Source organism: Mus pahari, chromosome 3 (genome assembly GCF_900095145.1).
Source record: "Mus pahari chromosome 3, PAHARI_EIJ_v1.1, whole genome shotgun sequence".
Classification (NCBI taxonomy): domain Eukaryota; kingdom Metazoa; phylum Chordata; class Mammalia; order Rodentia; family Muridae; genus Mus; species Mus pahari.
The window spans coordinates 137,707,427-137,728,157 of record NC_034592.1 but is presented as its reverse complement, the minus strand read 5'-3'; the positions used below and the strand labels follow the sequence as shown (position 1 = coordinate 137,728,157).

General features: G+C 41.5%; 1 protein-coding gene and 1 pseudogene across 1 annotated transcript in view; both read left to right on the top strand.

Annotated features, from left to right (window-relative positions):
• Window positions 1–376: 376 nt before the first annotated feature.
• Window positions 377–20,731, top strand: part of Pigu (phosphatidylinositol glycan anchor biosynthesis class U) — an 82,380-nt gene continuing 62,025 nt past the window's right edge. The window contains exons 1-2 of the mRNA XM_021192865.1: window positions 377–679; window positions 12,203–12,267. Of these exons, the coding sequence (XP_021048524.1) occupies window positions 427–679; window positions 12,203–12,267 (318 nt within the window). The 5' untranslated portion in view covers window positions 377–426. The remainder of the gene's footprint in view (window positions 680–12,202; window positions 12,268–20,731) is intronic.
• On the top strand, window positions 9,111–9,418 carry LOC110318107 (annotated as a pseudogene).

Here is a 20,731-nt window from a genome sequence, read left to right as displayed (position 1 = left end):
CACGAAAGCTGGTTGAGCAGGAGCAGAAGAGAAAGTCTGTAAAAGCACGGTTCTTCCGCGGTTTTAGCTTCAAGCTCCTGCCTAGAGTTCCTGCTCTGACTTCCCTCGGTTAAATAACTTGCTGAAGGTCGCAAAGCTAATAATTAACCACTCCATAGTGTTTCCTCACCACACAATATAGTGCCTTGAGGATGGTTGGCGTTCAATAAATACAGGTGTCGCACTTTGTAAAAATATAAAGGTAAACATTTTAACATTAAAATATTCACACGAGTGAAATTATTTCTTTAAAGTTTGCTCACGATCTCAGTAAAATAGGTACAATATTTCTTCACTTCTCTTGCTTGAGCAGAGGCGTAGTCCAAACCTTTGCAAACAGTTTGATACATCCCACTTTCCGTCGTCCCGCCGCAGGGCTTTCTGGGAATGGTAGTCTCAAAGTCCGAGTGCTCCAGCAGCAGCCACGGCACTCGCTCCACGGAGGTACTACAGTGTGGCGCGCAAGTCTTGAGGCTCTTCCGCATTGCCTGCGCGCCCGCCTCAGTTATCATGGCGGCTCCCTTGGCCCTGGTGCTTGTGGTGGCCGTGACCGTGAGGGCGGCCTTGTTTCGCTCCAGTTTGGCTGAGTTCATTTCCGAGAGGGTGGAGGTGGTGTCCCCACTGAGCTCTTGGAAGAGAGGTGAGGCCACTGACTAGAGTAGGGCGGTCGGCGCTCTGCCAGCCTCAGTGAATTGAATTGGAGGTGGAGGAGGTGGACACAAGCGCGCGGTTCTGTGGAGACTGACTCGCGTCTGGGGGTTCTTTGCGAGCTGAGGGCGGAGCTTTGGTGTGGAGGATGGGGTGTGGAGGGGATGTGGAGTGTGAGCCCCACTACCCTAGGGATGGGTATCCGAGGGGGCGTGTCTCAGTATCCGGAGTCAGGCGGCGGGATCCGCGGAAGGATGGATATCCGAGGGTGATGTGTGCATTGGGACTTGTGAGGTATTAGCTTTTGACAGTGAGATTGCAGGGGGTGTTCCACTGAGTAGCAGATAGCCGAGCCAGTGACCGGGACCGAGGGAACCAGTGCCTTTGTAAGAAAAGTAGCTAGCTATGTACTTAAGTCACCTATGCCCAATCTAGGACTCGTCGTGAAGTTTTTCTTAGTTTGCTTTTTAAATATATATGTGTGTGTATATATATATATATATATATATATATATATATATATATATATATATATATATATTTCACCAAACCCCATTACATACCATCGCCTCGCCTCCAACAAGACACAGAGACTGGGCTGAAGGAGCCACAGGTCAGTAGAGGAGACGAACAAGTTTTTATAGTCATTTCCTTAGTGTCTGACCCTGAGTAAACTGCCTTCCCTTTTCCAGAATGGATGAATGAAGGACCAGATTTGGGGAAAGATCAGAAAAAAAGAGGAGTTTCAGGTTACAAAGGATCAAGAAATACCCGAGGTTGTGAAATATTGAGAGCAGGAAAAAAAAAAAGATGTGGGTTAGGTTGGGGCTACAGTTTAATTTTTTTTTAAGTCACTATTACATGTGTGTGCGTGTGTGGGGGGTGTTATGTGTTTGTGGTGTGTGTTCAGAAGCCAAAGAAGGATGTCTGGTGTCCTTATGTATTACTCTGCCTTTTATTCCCTGAGACAGGGTTTACTTGAACTTGAAGCTATTTCAATTGGGCTGCCCCCACCCCCGGATGTTTCTGCGGGTCTCTACCCCTACAGTCCTCCCGATGCTGGAGTTACAGGCATCTCTGGCTATGGCTGATGTGGTTTTTTTTTTTGACATGGGTGCTTGGGATTTAGATTCAGATCTTCCTGTTGGCACATTGAGTGCTCTTATCCACTGAACCATCTGTCCAGATCAAGTTTAAGTCTTTAAACAAAACAGAACCTATGTACATATATATATACACATGGATAGCCAGTACCTAGCTCAAAAACGTCAACATCCTAGAAGTCTGCTTTGTGTAGCCTTACACTTTGCTTATTATTTGATTTTGAAACAGGATCTCTTCTTTAGCCCAGCATGTACTCAGATTCATGGTAGTCAGCCTCTCAAGTGTTGGGATTGTAGGTGTGAGCCACCCCATCTAACTTTAGCCTCAAATTTTAATGCCTATGTTCTGATATCACTTTCTGTCATCAACTAATTTTAAATATTATTTATGTATTTATTTATTGTGTGTGGATGCGTGTGCAGACATGTGCTTGTGTGGATGCGTGTGCAGACTCATGTGCTTGAGTGGAGGCTGGAGAACACTTGTGGGAGGTGGTTGTCTCTTATGGTGTGGCTTCACTGGAGTAAAGTTTCCAAAGTCTCTTAGTATATGTTAAGGAGTATAGAAAGCTTTTAAAATTTGTTTCTCCTCACTTAACCCTTACAGTGATCCTTTGTGGTAGGTGGTAGTACCCCCCCCCCCATTTTACAGATAGTAAAAACGGGGCTAAAGGAAGAATTTGTCCAAGTTTAGTGTTGGTGAGTCGTAGTGGTGACTCTTGTGTGAGGTGGTAGGACTTGGATTTGGTATCGTTGTGAATAATTTGATGTTGAAATGAACTGAAGCTACTTAGTGCCTCCTCTTTTCAGGGCACCACCAGGCCCTTCTCTACACTCTTAGAGCCTAGACACCTGTGGGAAGACTGTCTCAGAACTGGGCGTGGTGGCCCAAGTCTGCACTCGCAGCACCTGGGCAGGAAGACTGTGAGTTGGAAACCAGCCTAAGTTCCTTATAGAATTCAAGGCCAGCAGAGTGAGACTCTTTTAAAAACAAAACCAAGGGAGCTGTGGCTTAGCAGTTAAGAGCACTGACTGCTTTCCCGGAGGATCCAGGTTCAATTCCCAGAATCCACATAGCATCTCATAACTGTCTGAAACTCTAGTTCCAGGGGATCTGATATTCTCACACAGGCGTACATGCAGGTAAAACATTGATGTCCACAAAATAAAAATAAATATATCTTTAAAACAGCAACAACAACAAAAACCCCAGTAATTTCTCATCTTATATAAATTTTGTTTATCTCTGGTCTTTCTACAGTAGTATGAGCTTTTTTTTTTTTAAAGACTTATTTATTTATTTTATGTATATGAGTACACTTTAGCTGTACAGATGGTTGTGAGCCTTCATGTGGTTGTTGGGAATTGAATTTTTAGGATCTCTGCTTGCTCTGGCTCTGCCTGCTCAGTCCCTGTTTTCTCTGGCCCAAAGATTTTATTTATTATTATAAACAGGTATAATAAGACACTATAGCTGTCTTCAGATACACCAGAAAAGGGCGTCAGATCTCATTACGGGTGGTTGTGAGACACCCATGTGGTTGCTGGGAATTGAACTCAGGACCTTCAGAAGAGCAGTCAGCTCTTAACCACTGAGCCATCTCTCCAGCCCAGTATGAGCTTCTCGAAGGACTGTTATTTGTGCCTAAATTCCTTGGTGCCAGGGATACAACAGGTGTGTAGTTAGTTACTATATTGAATTATATGGAAGGAATATGGGAAGCATAAACTCTGTTATTTACAGAGTAGATGGATAGAAGAACTTAAAGATGAGGCAACACTGTGTATGATTTCTAGAGTAGTAGGAAGGATTTGAGTCTTTCTCTGGCCCTTTCATTTATTTCTTTGTGACTTCTCATCTGTGAGACAGGACACTAAATGAGAAAAACTCTGTGAAAGCACAATAAACCAAAATACCAGTTCCAAAGTCATGAGTTTAGGAACTACAACAGTGTGACAGTGGCCGAGCTGACTAGGTGACCATGAGAGGATAGGGCAGTAAGTGTTTGGTGTGTAATAGTGTGACATTCTGAGGTTCAGATTGCTGTAGTTTAGAGTCAGCATCTAGGCTACAGAGACTTGGTAGGCATACAGCATGCGGATATTGTTAGCAAAGGATAGTTACTAGTTTCATTTTAGAGAGAAGATACAATATCTGTCACCTGTATTGACAATTCTATAACTGGAATAGATGAAAAAGCAGGTAATTGTGCCAGGCATGGTGTCTTGTTTTTTGGTTTTGTTGTTGTTCTTCAAGACAGGGTTTCTCTGTGTAGTCTTGGCTGTCTTGGAACTCACTCTGTAGACCATGCTGGCCTCAGACTAAGAGATCCACCAGCCTCTGCTTCCCATGTGCTAGAATTAAAGGTGTGTTCTACCACTACCCAGTGTGTCTTATAGTGATCCCAGCATTTAGAGGCTGAGGTAGGAGATTCATTAGGAGGTAGAGGCAAGAGTGGGCTACATTGCAAGTTCCAGAACAACATAGACTATAGAGTAAGACCTTGTCTCAAAACCAAACAATCAGATGGTTGTATTAAAAACTTAATGCTAGGCATTTAAAAACAGTGAAGTAGGATCCATTCTGGTTTTACATGACATTTTGAGATTTTTTGAGTCACCAGCTCTTTGGATAAAGGCCCTGTATCCTCATAGACTTTGATTTACTATAGAATGGGCTTATTTACTTATTTAGACTCTGTGTGTGTATGTGTAGACCCACATTCTTCTTGATTGTGCTCCACCTTATTTTTTGAGAAAGGATGCTTTTTTGGTGGTATGATAAGATACTGACCAAAAGTAACTTGAGGAGGAAAGAGTTTCTTTGGTTTACAGGTTACCTCATCAGGGAAGGTAGGGAGGAACCTGAAGCAGAAACTGAAGCAGAGACCGTAGAAGAAAGCTGGTTACTCACTTGCTTCTCCTGGCTTGTTCTGTTACCTTTCCTGTACAGCTCAGGCCTGCAGCGGTCTAGGCCATCCGGCATCAATTGGCAATTAGGAAAGCATCCCTACAGACATGCCACAGATCAGTCTGGTGGAGGCAGGTGTTCAACTGAGATTCCCTCTTCCCCTAGGTCTGGATCAGTTGTTCAGTGATCGATTACTTGCCTATGATTATGGAACCTTGAGTTCTACCCCAACACAACAGCAACAACAAAACCACCAACCAAACTCCCCTCTATTCCAAAATATTAATTAGATAATAATCTACTGGGGGAAGGAAGAAATATTACAGCTAGGTGTGGTGATACATATCTGTAATTTCCACTTATGGAGGCCTAGACAAAGTGTTGCAAGTTTAAGATTTTCCTGGGCTCTGAAACAAGATCTAAAAAAAGGAAAGGAAAGAAAGAAAGAGAAGTGTATTCAGTGCTGCTCCTCTGGTGTACTTTATGAGTGTTATTTAAAAAAAAAAAAAACATGAAAAAAAGCTTAAAGCTTATGTGTTCTTTGGGTTTTTATTTAATTTTGTAATTTAAAATATTTAATTGTTGTTGTTTGATTAAAACAAAGTCTTTGGGTGCTAGAGAGATGGCTCGATGATTAAGAGCACTTACTGTTTTTCCAGAGGTCCTGAGTTCAATTCCCAGCAATCATATGGTGACTCACAACCATCTGTAATGGGATCTGATGCTCTCTTCTGATGTGTCTGAAGATAGCTACAGTATGCTCACATACATAAAATAAATAAAATCTTCATAAAAAAAAAAAACCAAAACAAAGTCTTTATAGCCTAGGCTGGCCTCCAATTAGTTATGACGCCAAGAATGACCCTGGCCTGCCTCTAGGATTACAAGAATATGCTACCACAAGCAGGGTAGCAGTCTCTCTCTCTCTCTCTCTCTCTCTCTCTCTCTCTCTCTCTCTCTCTCTCGGGGGGGGGGTGGCTGGAGGTTAAACCTAGATAGTTGCCCATCTTAGTCAAAGGTTCTACCACTGAACTAGATCTCTGAGTTTTTGCTTTTTCTCTCAGTCTCTTGTTAAACTGATTTTACCCAGCTGAGGCTATTTGAGACACTGACTCCAAAAGAAAAAAGCAACTAAAAGTTTTCAAGCCTTGTATTATTGGTGCATTGTTATATATTGTTAGCATCTGGGAACTTGATTAATTGTTTGGTTGTTGTTTCAAACAGGGTCAGCCATCCATTATAAATATAAATATAAATATTAATTATAAAAATTAAATATTTGGGGGGTCTTATAATGTCCTTCTTTACAAATTCTTGCTTCATTTTATATATTTTTTTAAAAGATTTATTTATTATATGTAAGTACACTGTAACTGTCTTCAGACACTCTAGAAGAGGGAGTCAGATCTTGTTACGGATGGTTATGAGCCACCATGTGGTTGCTGGGATTTGAACTCTGGACCTTCGGAAGAGCAGTCGGGTGCTCTTACCCACTGAGCCATCTCACCAACCCTTTATATTCTTTTTTAAAAAAGATTTATTTATTTATTATATCTAAGTATACTGTAGCTGTCTTCAGACACCTCAGAAGAGGGCATCAGATCTCATTATAGATGGTTGTAAGCCACCATGTGGTTGCTGGGATTTGAACTCATGACCTTCGGAAGAACAGTCAGTGCTCTTAACTGCTGAGCCGTCTCTCCAACCCTCATTTTATATTCTTGTTTTATCACCTTATCTTTTACTTTTCAAAATTGTTAGTACCTAATGAAGCTCCTTGTGTGGCTTCAAGCCATGAGGGCACAGGCTTGCCCAAGGAAAAGGCTTAATTTTTCTCAGCTCCTCTGAAGCATTTGGCCTTCAGGATGGCAGGCTGCTTAGGGGCTTCCCTACTCTAGAACTTTGTAGAGACCCAGTCATACAGTGTCACTGATGGCAGCTCTAGTCTTGATTTTGGCAACAGCACACATGACTGCTCATGATCCAATGTCCAGAGTTTATCGAGGTGGGCAGTTGGACAGGAGCCCTGATTCTTCTTTAAGTGGTAATACCTCATAGTAGCTTTATCAGTTCATCTGGTTGATTTTGTCAAAATTGATCATGAGTGTTTGTGTACTTCTGTACTTCTGTGCCTGAATGTGGCCATGGCTGTGGCTCATATGGGTACAAAGTTTCTGGCTCTTCCTCAGCAAGATGGTAGTAATGGAAGGGAAAGCGCCTTTGAAAGAATAAGTGAGGGCCCTCAGAATGTCTCAGTGGGTAAATATGCTTGTCACCATGTCCACCAACCCTGAGGTTGATCCAGGTAGAAGGAGAGAACTGACTTAGACACACAGACAGACAGACAGACAGACACACACACAAACACACACACACCCAGGGAGGGGGTGTCAGTAGATAGGGGAGAAAGACACAAAGAGTAAATAAGTATAATAAAAGAACATATTAAAAGAAAAAGTGGATACTGCATGTTTATAAGAGTTATTTCTTTTTCCAAGCTAACCTTGAACTCAGAGATCCCAGTGCCTCTGCCTCCTGAGTGTTAGGATTTCAGGTTGTCTGACTATAAAAGTATTTCAACTTCCATCCTTTCTGCTATGCCTCTGATTTTTTGTTTTGGTTTTGTTTGTTTGTTTGTTTGTTTGTTTTTGAGACAGGGTCTTACTATATAACTCCGGGTGTCTCGGAACTCATTATATAGATCCTGCTGACCTTAAACTCTTAGAGATCCACATGCTTCTGCTTCCCAAGTGCACTGATTTTTTTTTTATTAGTTTAGTTTAGTTTAGTTTTGATTTAGTTTAGTTTTGGTCTCACTATAGCCCAAGCTGGCCTGGAATTCCATAAATAAACCAGGTAGTCTAGAACTTTTAGCATTCTTGCCTCTGTCTCCCGAGTACGGGATTACAGGTTTGAGCCACCATGCACAGCCTGATTATTCTTTTAAACACTTGACTGAATCATTAATAGAGTCTGAAGAGAATTTTGACAGTCTTCTAGCTGAGATGGGAAATACACACTGTAGACCCTGAGAAAGCTTTCATACATGTTACCAACTCTTCTAAAAGACAACAATTAATTGGGCATGGCTTACAGTTTCAGAGGGTTAGTTCATTATCATGGCAGGAAGCATGGCAGTTTGCAAGCAAACATGGTGCTGTAGAATCCAAGAGTTCTACATCTTTATCTGAAGGCAGCCAGGAGGAGACTGTCTTCTGCAGGCAGCCAGGAGGAATTTCTGATTCCACACTGGGCAGAGCTTGAATATAGAGACATCAAAGCCCACCCCCACAGTGACACACTTTCTCTAACAAGGTCACACCTCCCAGTAGTGCCACTTCCCATGGGGCCAAGCACATTCAAACCACCACAATACTCAAACAAGTTGACTGATGCACAGTATCAAGCAAAGCAAAGTCACCAAAGGATTGGTTTTACTTTCTGTGGCAAGATGCTTTGGCTTAGGCCGAGGGAAGTCTTGTGAAGTGGCCTAATGAACCCTCTCCTTGATTTTCCAGTAAAGCTGTTATTGAGAGTTTAATAGCTGTCTTACAGAGCAACCTCTACATTGCTTCTTAAGGGATTTTTCTTTCTAGTACTAGAATAAAGGACCAGTTACAGTTGTCTCTGTAAACATTTACACATTAATTTACTGTGTGTGCATGAATGTGTGCGTGCACATACATGCACTTGTAGAGTTAAGACAACTGGTGGGATTTGGTCCTCTTCTTCTATCATGTGGATTCCTAGAATTGAATTCAGGTCATCTGGCTTGGCAACAAGAGCCTTTACCTGATGAGGTGTCTTGCTAACCCTGGTTAAAATTGCCTTCCACAGGCTAAAGAGTTGGCTGGTTGGTTGAGAGCACTGGCTGCTCTTCCAGAGGACCTAAGTTCAATTTCCAGCATCCACATGACAGCTCACACCTGTCTGTAACTGCTGTTCCATGGGCTCTTTCTAATTTAGGATCTGATGATTGGACTCAGGTCATTAATCTTGGCAGCAATCACCTCATCACCAGAGCCATTTTGCCAACCCTCAAAAGAGGTGCAAAGGTGCTGGAGAGATGGCTCAGCAGTTAAGAGTCCTTATTGGTCTCAGTTCTGGGATTTGGATCCCAGCATCTACATCAGGTTGTTTCCAAACACCAGTAATTCTAGCTTGAAGAGATCTGACAACCTCTTCTGGCTTCCATAGGTACTTACACACACACACACACCTATACATACACATACATACACAGTTGCAAAAATATGTAGTTTCTGTTTATACTTTACCCAATATTACTGTAATGTAGTGGGTTCAATCTGTCAGCATTGTTAGTGCATATATCTTATAAGAATTGAGCCAGTTTTCGCAGCCCGATGCTGCTGAGGTCACACTCCAGAGGTCTGTCCACAGCAGCCCACATGGGCTATATTGCCTCTTATCTGCTGGCTGCCCTCAGGGGCAACTCCTCTTCTAGTGCCAGAGACATCAAGAAAATACTAGACAGCATGGGCATCAGGGCGGATGATGGCTGGCTCAACAAGGTCATTAGTGAGCTGGGTAGAAACAACATTGAGGATGTCATTGCTCAGGGTGTTGGCCAGCCGGCTGGTGGGGTTGTGGCTGTTTCTGCTGCTGGTTCTGCCCCACTGCAGCAGAGGAGAAGAAAGGCAAGAAGGAGGAATCCGAGCAGTTGGATGATGACATGGAATTTGACTTGTTTGATTAAATTCCTGCTCCCCTGGCTAGAGAGATGGCTCAGCAGTTGAGTGCTGACTGCTCTTCCAGAGGTTCTGAGTTCGATTCCCAGCAACCACATGGTGGTTTACAACCATCTGTAATGGAATCTGATGCCCTGTTCTGGTATGTCTGAAGACAATAATGGTATATTCACATACATTAAACAAACAAACAAACAAATAAATAAATCTTTAAATTCCTGCTCCCCTGAATATAAAGCCTTTTTATGTATCTTGAAAAAAGAAAAGAATTGAGCTGCTGGTGGTGGTGGTGGTGCATGCCTTTAGTCCCAGCACTCAGGAGGCAGAAGAATATGAATCTCCAAGGTTGAGGCCAGCCTGGTCTACAGAGTGAGTTCCAGGACAGCCAAGGATACACAGAGAAACCCTGTCTTGAAAAACAGAAAACAAAAAAGCAAAATAAAAAGAATTGTACTGTTTCCTGTGGTTGTCCAGTTTCTGGCCTAATGTTCAGTCCATGACCTTGTTTTGCATTTAGTGGTTATGTTTCCTTAGTGACTCTCAATCTGGGACATGTTCTTTAATTTTTCAAGATTCCTGGCAATTATTTTGCCTTCAGTTTGGATTTTCTGATGTTTTCCGGTGGTTAGACAGAGGGTTTGGTTTTGCTTGTTTTCCTCATTGGTAGCATGAGGACCACAGCAATGTTCTTATCACCACATCAGTGAATCATGAGATACTTGATAATACAGTTAACATTGATTTTAATGGATCACCTAATTAAAGCAGGTACTGAAAGGTTTAGATGAAATTATTACTTTTCCCTTGCAAATACTTTGTTTCTCATACTTTTACCCACTGACTTCAGCATCCACTAATGATGGTTTTCTTTGAAAACCATTCTGTGGGTCAGCCAAGTGATGACTTCCTGTTCCATTCTTCATTTTTTACCCTTTTTTCCCTGGTGTTGAGCTCAGATCCTCCCACTTGCTTTGCATGCTGCTCTGCTGCTGCATCACATGTGGCCTTCCTACACTTGCCACTGAGCAGTCCATTTAAGGGGAGTGTCTTAGAGGACTTTACTGCTGTGAACAGACACCATGACCAAGGCAACTCTTTTTTTTTTTTTTTTTTTTTTTGATTTTTTGAGGCAGGGTTTCTCTGTATAGCCCTGGCTGTCCTGGAACTCACTTTGTAGACCAGGCTGGCCTCAAACTCAGAAATCTGCCTGCCTCTGCCTCCCGAGTGCTGGGATTAAAGGCATGCGCCACCACGCCCGGCGACCAAGGCAACTCTTATAAGGACAGCATTTAGCTGGGGCTGGCTTACAGGTTCAGAGGTTCAGTCCATAATCATCTAGGCTGGAGCATGGCAGCATCCATTCAGACGTGGGGCTGGAGAGTTCCACCTCTTGTTCCAAAGCAGCTAGCAGAAGGGTATTAAAGTCCTTGCCCACAGTGACACATCTATTCCAACAAGGCTACACCTCCTAATAGTGCCATTCCCTGGGCCAAACATATATTAGTATATCAGTAGATTCATATGTATTTAAATAAATCTCCATTAATCAGTGTTGGAATTATTTTCAAGTTTTTATTAAGAGGGGCTGGAGAAAATGGCTCATCAGTTAAAAGCACTGGCTGCTCTCCCAGAGGATCTGGCTATATTCCTGGTACCCACTCAATGGCTCACAACCATCAGTTCTAGAGGATCTGCTTCCTTCTGGCCTCCTCAGGACCAGGCACATGTGTGGTACACAGACCTACACACAAGCAAAACACTCATACAAAGAAAATAAAGAAAAAAATTATTTCTCTGAGGGTTGTACTGAATATTTTCTCAGGGACTTGATCAGTTATTTCCTAAGAGAATCTACCTAAAGATTTATCAATTAGGGGCAGGCATGACAGCACTGACCTTTTACCCCATAGTTGGGAAAGCAGAGACAAGTGGATCTCTGTTGAGTTCAAGGCCAGCCTGGTCTATTCTATATATAGAGCTGTGAGCCAGCTAAAGCTACATAGTGAGACTTTGTATAAACCCAAACATTATCATTTTATTTAGGTAGTATAGCTCAACAGTGGAGTATTTTCTTAGTGTGTACAAGTTTTCAAGTTCAGTCCATAGCACCAAACCAAACCAAAAACCCCTCAACCACCCCTGCAAACCACCACCACCAAACAGAACAAAACAAAACAAAAACAAATATTTTAAGCTGGTCATGGTGGTGCGTGCCTGTAATCCTAGTGCTTGGGAGGTGGAGGCATGAGCATTACATAGTTTAAGGTGATTGTTGGCTGAATAGGAAATTTGAGGCCAGACTGAGCTCTTTAGCAGGTCAGCTAAAGATCTCACAAAGCAAACAAACAAAAGTGTCATCTTTTGAGATGACAAGAGTAGTATGCACTTCTTAATTGCCATGCTATTTCTCCAAATTCAGAAGTTTACAGTTCTGTATAACACTTTCTCATAATGAGCACTGCCCATGATGGAAAGGACTGCTTTGTATGGAAGAATTGTCCGTTGTTGAAAAGTGTGTGTGTGTGTGTGTGTGTGTGTGTGTGTGTGTGNGNGAGAGAGAGAGAGAGAGAGAGAGAGAGAGAGAGAGAGAGAGAGAGAGAGAGAGAAAGAAAGGGGGGCTTTGAAAATTTCTTGAAATTTTTTTCAAATGAAGACCTTCAGCTATTTGCTTGACCTGAGGTAAAGGAATTAGATAAATTCAGGCATTTCTTGATCCTAGAAATATCTAACACTTTATGACCATTTGCTGATGTCTCTAAAGTCCAAGTGAACTTGTCTTTCTTCCCTTTCAGTGGTTGAAGGCCTTGCACTGTTGGATCTGGGAGTGTCTCCATATTCTGGAGCAGTATTTCATGAAGTAAGTATGTGCTTTCTTTTCTGACACTGAGAGTAGTTTATAGTCATGGATACCAAAGCCTGAATTCTGTTTGGTACAGACATTGAAAAGGATCTCTTTTTAGATAGGAATAGCCCTTTCATAGAATTATAGGGAAAATGATCCAGGTTAGGATCTTGAGAGAGAGAGAGACACAGAAACCATGTTTATGTTTGTGTGTATGTGTGTGTATGCATGTGTATATATATGCTTGTGTGTGCATGTGCATATGTATGTGTGTGTGCTTGTGTGAGTACAACTTTCAGGAGTTAGTGTTCTTCCATTGTTGAGGTTCGCTCTCCAGCCTGGCTGGCAAAGAAGCCTCAGGGTAATTGTCCTGTTAGGAGTGCTGAGATTCCGATGCCACCAGCTTTCTGTGGGTTCTGGAGACCAAACGGAGGCTTCTATAGACATTATTTTTTTATTTGCAAGTTTTAAGCAGCTCTCAGTTCATGAATTGCTGTATGCTGAGTGGCATGTAACTGGTTTTTTAAATGCTTGCTGTGACATTGGTTTCTTAGAAAGCCCACTGAAGTTTGTTGAAGCCATAAAATTAGTTCCCTCTTTTGTTTTTGTATTTTGAAACAGGGATTTTCTGTGTAGCCCTGGATGTCCTGGAACTTCCTTCTGTAGACCAGGCTGGCCTCAAACTCAAAGATCTGCCTGCCTCTGCCTCCCAATTGCTGGGATTAAAGGTGTACACCACCACCACCCGTCTCATGAAACTAATTTTTTTTTTTCTTTAAAGATTTACTTATTTATATGAGTACACCATAACTGTCTTCAAATACTGGAAGAGGGCATCAGATCCTGTTATAGATGGTTGTTAGCCACCATGTGGTTGCTGAGAATTGAACTCAGGACCTTTTAACCTCTGCACCATCTCTCCAGTCCCCATGAAACTTTTTTTTTTTTTTTTTTTGGTTTTTTTGAGATGGGGTTTCTCTGCATAACTCTGGCTGTCCTGGAACTCACTCTGTAGACCAGGCTGGCCTCGAACTCAGAAATCCACCTGCCTCTGCCTCCCAAATGCTGGGATTAAAGGCTTGTACCACCACTGCCCTGCGAAACTAGTTCTTAAAACTAGTAAAAACAAGCTAGGCGTGGACTCTCACTGTGATCCCAGAGGCACTGCAGGGGATTGCCATGGTGAGGCCTGCCTAGGCCTGGGCTATATGAGACTCTTATCTCAAAATGGCAAAAGAACAAAAATATAAAAACTCTCTTTGTTGAGTAATCATCCCGTCTCTTGGATTACTGCCACACACACCTTTCTTGTTAAGTTTTTCCTGGTTCAGTCCTGCTCATTTACTTTTTACTCTGCAGTTGGGAACATTTTTCTAAAATGTGAATCTGAATTTGTCACTGTGATGCTTGGCACCTATGTTTGCTGCTAATCTCAGGCTTAAAATCCAAATCCTTGGAGGAGCAGGGAAAGCTCCCACTGAGTTTCTTTCTGATCCCCTTTTCTCTTGCCTTCCTTCTTTCCTGCCTTCCTTTTCTTAAGCACACAAGTCAGTTGTTGTTGGGTGTGTATGTTTGACATCTACATAAGAGTCCACTGCCCCAGGGCCAGTGTGAAGGGGGCCTCAGGTGTGTTTGGAAGCGTGGTAAGCTGTCAGTGTTACTGTACCACATTTCTGTTGTCTAACCATCTTTGCTCATGCTGTTGTTTCCTAGAAAGCCATTCTTCTTCCTTGTGTGTGTGTGTGCTTGGCTCTATTTATGAGAAACAAACTTTAGATTTTCACCTTATCCAGAAAACCATCCATCACCACTTTATACTCAGTTAAGTGCTTCTGCTTTATCATCCAGGGAACCTTATCCCTTCCATGGCTCATAGCCCACTCTTTTTTTTTTTTTTTTTTTTTCCAAGGCAGGGTTTTTCTGTATAGTCTTGGGTGGCCTAGAACTCAAGAGGTCCACTGACCTCTGCCCCCCGAGTGCTGTGACTAAAGGTGTGCATCACCACTTCTGGCTCATATCCCATTCTTAAAATCACCTTTGATCTGCCAGGTGTGGTGGCACATACCTTTCCTCCAAGCACTCAGGAGGCAGAAACAAGTAGATCTCTGTTCTACATGGGAGCTGTAGGTCAGCCAGGGGTGCATATTGAAACTTGTCTAAAAAAATAAGCCAGAATTACCTTTATGCTTATTTTTTTTCTTTTCAAAACTGGTACACCTTTTCATCACTGACTCCTGGTGCCCACCTCCATGTCTGCATTCTCATCCCAGGCCCTGCTTTCTCTCTTCTGCCTTTAGAGGCACTTGTACTTACCAGTTTGTTCTTACTAGGTTTCAGGGATAGAAAGTAAGACACAGACACTGGCTTTATAGTACTTGCCTATCAGTCACTGTCTTTCCTTTCTCCCTGCCCCCTTTACTTCCCTTTTCTTTTGAGACAGGATCTTATATAGCTCAAGCTGGCCTCTCTAGCTGGGGATGATTTTAAATTCCTGGTCATCTCACTGCTGATTCCCATGTGCTAGGTTTATATGCACTTGAATGTTTGCGATGCATTTATTTTATGTTTATGGGTGTCTTGCCTGCCACATGTATGTCTTATGTATCACATATGCACAGCTTCCACAGAGGCCAGAAGAGGCCATTGGATCCTCTGGAACAGGACTTATAGACAGTTGTTAGCTATAATGTAGGTGATGTAAATTGAACCTGAGTCCTCTGGAAGTCAGTGTTCTTAATGATTTAGTCATCTTTCCAGTCCAGGTACTTATGCTTATACTTTTTAAATAAACAAACAGACTCCAGAGCAAAGAATATTATCATAAATGACAAAGTTCACATCAGAGTGACAGGATGGGTTTCTCAGGAAGAGTGGTTGCAGCTCTCTCTGTACTAATTATGACTTTAAACCCTAGTAGGTAAAGACTGATAGCCCAGGCAGGGGAGACAGCTCAGTGGGTACAGATGCTAGCATTGCAAGCTTGATGACTTGATTCCAATCTCTGGAAACCATGTAAAAAGCCAGATGGGGTACATGTATCTTTAATCCCAGCACTTTGATAGTTAAATAAGGCATAGAGACAGGAGACACTCCTGGGACCTGATGGGTCAGCTAACCTGGCGTATACAGCATAGCAGCACGAACAAAAAGAGACCCCTGCCTCAGTCAGGTGGAAGATGACAGCTGATTCCTGAAAGTTTTCCTGTGACCTCCAAATGTGTGCTATGGTGTGCACCTCCCCACCCCCACATTTAAAAGAAAAAAAAAAGACTCATATAAAGAAATCTAGTCTCAAATTAGCGTTGGAGACAGTGTTCCTGTTAACAGTTGATAGAACAAGTGAAAAATTAGCAAGAATATTGAAAGTGTTTTTTTTTTTTTTTAAAGCTGTGTCTATTCTTAATTTCTATGTATGAGTGTTTGCCTGCATATATGTATGTGCATCATGTGTGTGCCTGGATTGTTATGAACCACCACAGAGGTGCTTTGAGTTGAACCTAGGTTCTCTGCAAGAGCTAGTGCTATGTCTCCGCCTCAAGAATAAAGAAATTCTGAATAATGCTGTCAGCCAGATTGATCTAGAATGCTCCATTCAGTAACATCTAAGTGCATTTTAAGTGTGTGCAGAACATTTGCACCAGAACATTTTATGTTCTATCCATAAAAGAAGTTTCACTTAGAGATACATTTTTGCTGACCGAAGAAGAATTAAAGAATTAACATCAGGAAGATACGTGGAAAATCCCTCAAATCTTTGGAAATGAAATAATCCATGAACCAAAGAAGAAATCAGAAGGGAAACTAGAAAGTATCTTTGAAATTAATGAAAGCAAAAACCGTAGTTTGTTGTATATGTAGAATGTTACTAAAGTAGGTCTTAGGGGAAAATTTATGGTCACTCAAATTGATATACAACATAAAGGCAGATTACATTCAATATGTGCTTCTTTATTCCAGTTTGATGTGTAATTAAACTGCCACATAGTGCTAGGTAACTGGGGAAGCCAGCCATTTGCTGGTAGACCTTTTAAGAAATGTTACAATGTTTTTCTCATTTGGGGCCTTTCTAAACTGTCTGAAGCATCAAGAAATTTCAAAAGCAGGCTATTTGAAATATAAGTTCATATGTGCGCGCGCCTTTCCACTACATCCTTCACCCACTCTACAGTATAACAAAGCACATTTTTACATGTAGTTTGGAGGTGGTAGGAATAGATAGTTCTGAGCCACCACACTAAAAGCTAACTATGCATTTCCTTTCTGATTCTGATGGACTGGTAAGTTAGCTTATAGTAGTGGGCCAGCTAAGTTGGCAAGGACAAAAAGAAAGAAGAATAAATACTAAATTGTTTGTTTAAAGGCCTTGGAAAGTACCAAGATAATCAGAACTCAAGAGCAAAGTTCACAAAGTGAGATTCAGGGACTGGAGAGGTGGCTTAGTGGTTAAAAGCACTGACTGTTCTTACAGGGGACCCAAGTTTGAATATTGTTAGCATTCTGGTCAAGTAGCATTCAACTGCCTGTAAACCCGGCTACAGGGGATCTAATAACCCTCATCTGGCCTTCTCTGACACTAACATGCAAGTACAGACATACAAAAAGACAGACAGACAGACAAACACACATACACACACCATACACATAAAAATAATGAAATTAAATAAAATAGTGTGACTAGGGTTGGTGATGTAGCTCAGTTGGTAGAATAATTGCCTCAGATACATGAAACTCTGGCCTCAGTTCCAAATATCTCATAAACCTGGTGTGGTACTGCATGTCTGTAACTCAAGAGGTGGCAGTGAGAAGATCACCAGAAGTCAGAGGTCATGCTTGGCTGTCAGCATGGAATACCAGAAATCCTCTCTCAAAAAAGCAAAGCGAAGCAGAAAAGTGAGACCAGAGTCTGTAATCACAACATTGGGAAGATAGTGGCACCATGGTCAGAAATTCAAGGGCATCTTGGCTACGTAATGAATTTGAGGCCAGCCTTTTCTATATTAAGACTCCATCACATAGGTTCAGAGCCAAACCAAACTCAAAACAAACACAGAAAAATAATTGTATGTTCTTTTTAAAGAAGTGTATCTCAGAGCTAGGGAAATCTTGCATGGATCTTAATGGTAGAACATGTATCTATCCTGTTTCATCCTTAGCACCACGAAAAAACCCAAACCAGACAATCACTCATCTCCCCACCACCAAGATCACCTGAGAAGAAAGCACATCTCAAACCTAAGAAAAGATGGAGAGAATTTGGTCTCGAGATGTAGCTCAGTTAGTAGAATGCATGCTTACATGTACAAAGCCCAAGTCCCTAGGTTTAATCTCTGGCATTCATAAACCCAGGCATGGTGGCACACACCTACTGTAGTCCTAGCACATAGGAAGAGGAGGGAGGAGGATAGGGAGTCTGTCATGATCTTTGGCTACTTAGTGTGAGTTTGAGGATAGTTTATACTATATGAGAGCCTGTCTCTTAAACTCAAAAAGCAGAAGGAAGGGAGGGAGGGAGGAGTGTGTCATGCAAATAATAGTTTGATGAGTTAATGTAGTTTATTACTGTCAGATGACTTTAAATCTAAAAACATAACAAACAAAACCCCAAAACCCCCAAACCCCCACTTTACGAGACATGAAGAGGATTATTTTGTAATAATATAAAAATTTTAAAAAAAGAAAAGAAATACTATAAAAGGGGCTGCTTGGCCCCTCCTCTCTTTCTTAAGCTCTCACCTTTCTTACTCTCATCTCTAGTTCTCCTTCTCCCCTTCCTTTCCTCCCTGTCTCCACACGGCCATGGGCTAGCCTCTCTCTTTTACCTTCTCTCTTTCTCTCTTCCTTTCTACAATAAAGCTCTAAAACCATTTTATTTATACATATATAATGTTTTATATATAATTATATATATGTATATTATATATATATATATACTTACATGCACATGCACCCAGGAGATAGTCATCCTACATAGAACTGCATGTAACTCACAGCTTCAGACTATACAAATCAGGGGTAGAAATGTAGCTCAATTGGTAGAGAGCTCATTTAGCATGCATGAATCCTTGGGTTCAGTGCACAACATTGAATAAAATTAGGAATGGTGGCACACACTTGCAATCCTAGCACTTAGGAAGAGTGTCAGAAGTTCAGGGTCATCTTCAGTACATAGTGAGTTTGAGGCTAGCCTAGGCTATATAATATACTGTTTCAAAGACAAACAAAAACACAAAACAAAAGGCCTTTAGTCATATTGGAACTATTTTGTGTGTATGACACGGTCTTACTATGTAGCCCTGGCTGGCCTGAAACTCCTCTCTCTCTCTCTCTCTCTCTCTCTCTCTCTCTCTCTCTCTCTCTCTCTCTCTCTCTCTCTGCCTGTCTCTGACTCCTTAGTGCTAAGATTAAAGGTATACACTGCCTTGCCTGGTGATAGTGGGACATAGACTTCAAATTTATTTATTTATTTATTTATTTATTTATTTATTTATTTATTGGTTTATTGGTTTATTGGTTTTTCGAGACAGGGTTTCTCTGTATAGCCCTGGCTGTCCTGGAACTTACTTGGTAGACCAGGCTGGCCTTGAACTCAGAAATCCGCCTGCCTCTGCCTCCCAAGTGCTGGGATTAAAGGCCTAAAGGCCTGTGCCACCAGGCCTGGCTTATTTATTTTTTTATGGGTGTGAATGTTTTGCCTAAGTGTACATATGTGTACCACATATATGCTTGGTATTGGAGGAAGCCAGAAGAGGATATCAGGCCCCATGGAACTGGAATTAAAGATAGTTGTAAGCCAGCATGTGAGTGCTGAGAGCCAGATCCAGGTCCTTTGCAAGAGCAGCAAATGCTCTTAACTGCTGAGCCACCTCTCCGGTCACAATAGTGGGATGTTTTTAACATCTTTTTTCATCAGTGATAGAACAGAGAGATTAAAAAGATCAGTAAGGATGTAGAAATTTTAAAAATCATTACCATATAAATTATAGTATATATACCAAACAAATTATACCATGCAAATTGTATACCATACAAATGTAATTCAAAGCTGGGTGGTGCTGGCACACGCCTTTAATCCCAGCACTTGGGAGGCAGAGGCAGGTGGATTTCTGAGTTTGAGGAGGCCAGTCTTGTCTACAAAGTAAGTTCCAGGACAGCCAGGACTACACAGGGAGACCCTGTCTCGAAAAAAAAACAAAACAAAACAAGAAAAACCAAAAGACAAATGTAATTCAAAATTTTTATAGAATACATTTATATTCTATATAAATGTATATATTCTATATAAATATATTCTATATCTTATATATAGCATTATATTATATTTAGTTATTATAGCATATAATATGTAATATAATGCTATATATAAGCATTATGGAATATATACATATTATATAGATATAATTATGTAATATAATGCTATATATAAGATACAGAATACTGTGCTCTTAAATTACATTTTTTTCAAATGTGTGTCGATCACTTGCCCAAACTGACCATATGATAAATCATAAAGTTTAAGTCAGAACACAGTTTAAGTTATTAAGATCATTTATTGCACTTGTAATAGTGATATTAGAGTTAAGCTACAAATAAGTTATAATGATATAAAAAGAAGAGCCAGGGTCAGTGATAGAATGTTTAGCATGTCCAAAGCCCCAGGTTTCATTTCCAGTACTTCAAAAATAAATGACGGGCTGGTGAGATAGCTCAGTGGGTAAGGGCACTGACTGCTCTTCCAAAGGTCCTGAGTTCAAATCCCAGCAACCACATGGTGGCTCACAACCATCCATAATGAGACCTGACACCCTCTTCTGGTGTGTCTGAAAATAGCCACAGTGTACTTATAATAACAAATAAATAAATCTTTAAAAAAAAAAAAAAGACAAGCTGAGCGGTGATGGCGCATGCCTTTAATCCCCCCACTCAGGAGGCAGAAGAGGGGCAGAGCTCTGAGTTCCAGGACAGCCAAGGCTACACAGAGAAACCTTGTCTCAAAAAACCAAACAGACAGACAAACAAACAAACAAAAAACAAATATTTGGAATTAAGCCAAATTCTCTTTTGTATTTGCACTAAGGATTGAGCATAGGATTCATACATAATGAGCACAGCACTCCCGGGACAGCATGCACATTTAAAGTAGTTTCAATGAGGAAATGTCATGGAAATTAGAGCATGTTGTCTTTTTAAAAGATTTATTTTTAATTGTTTGTATACGTGAGTGCTATGTGTGCAGGAGGCCTGAAGCACCAGGTCCTTTGGAGTTGTAATTACAGCACAGCTGTGTGGGTGCTGGGAACCAACTCCAGGTCTCTTCAAGAATGCAAGTACTGCCGGGCCTGGTGGCGCAGGCCTTTAATCCCAGCACTCGGGAGGCAGAGGCAGGGGGATTTCTGAGTTCGAGGCCAGCCTGGTCTACCAAGTGAGTTCCAGGACAGCCAGAGCTATACAGAGAAACCCTGTCTCGAAAAACCAAAAAAAA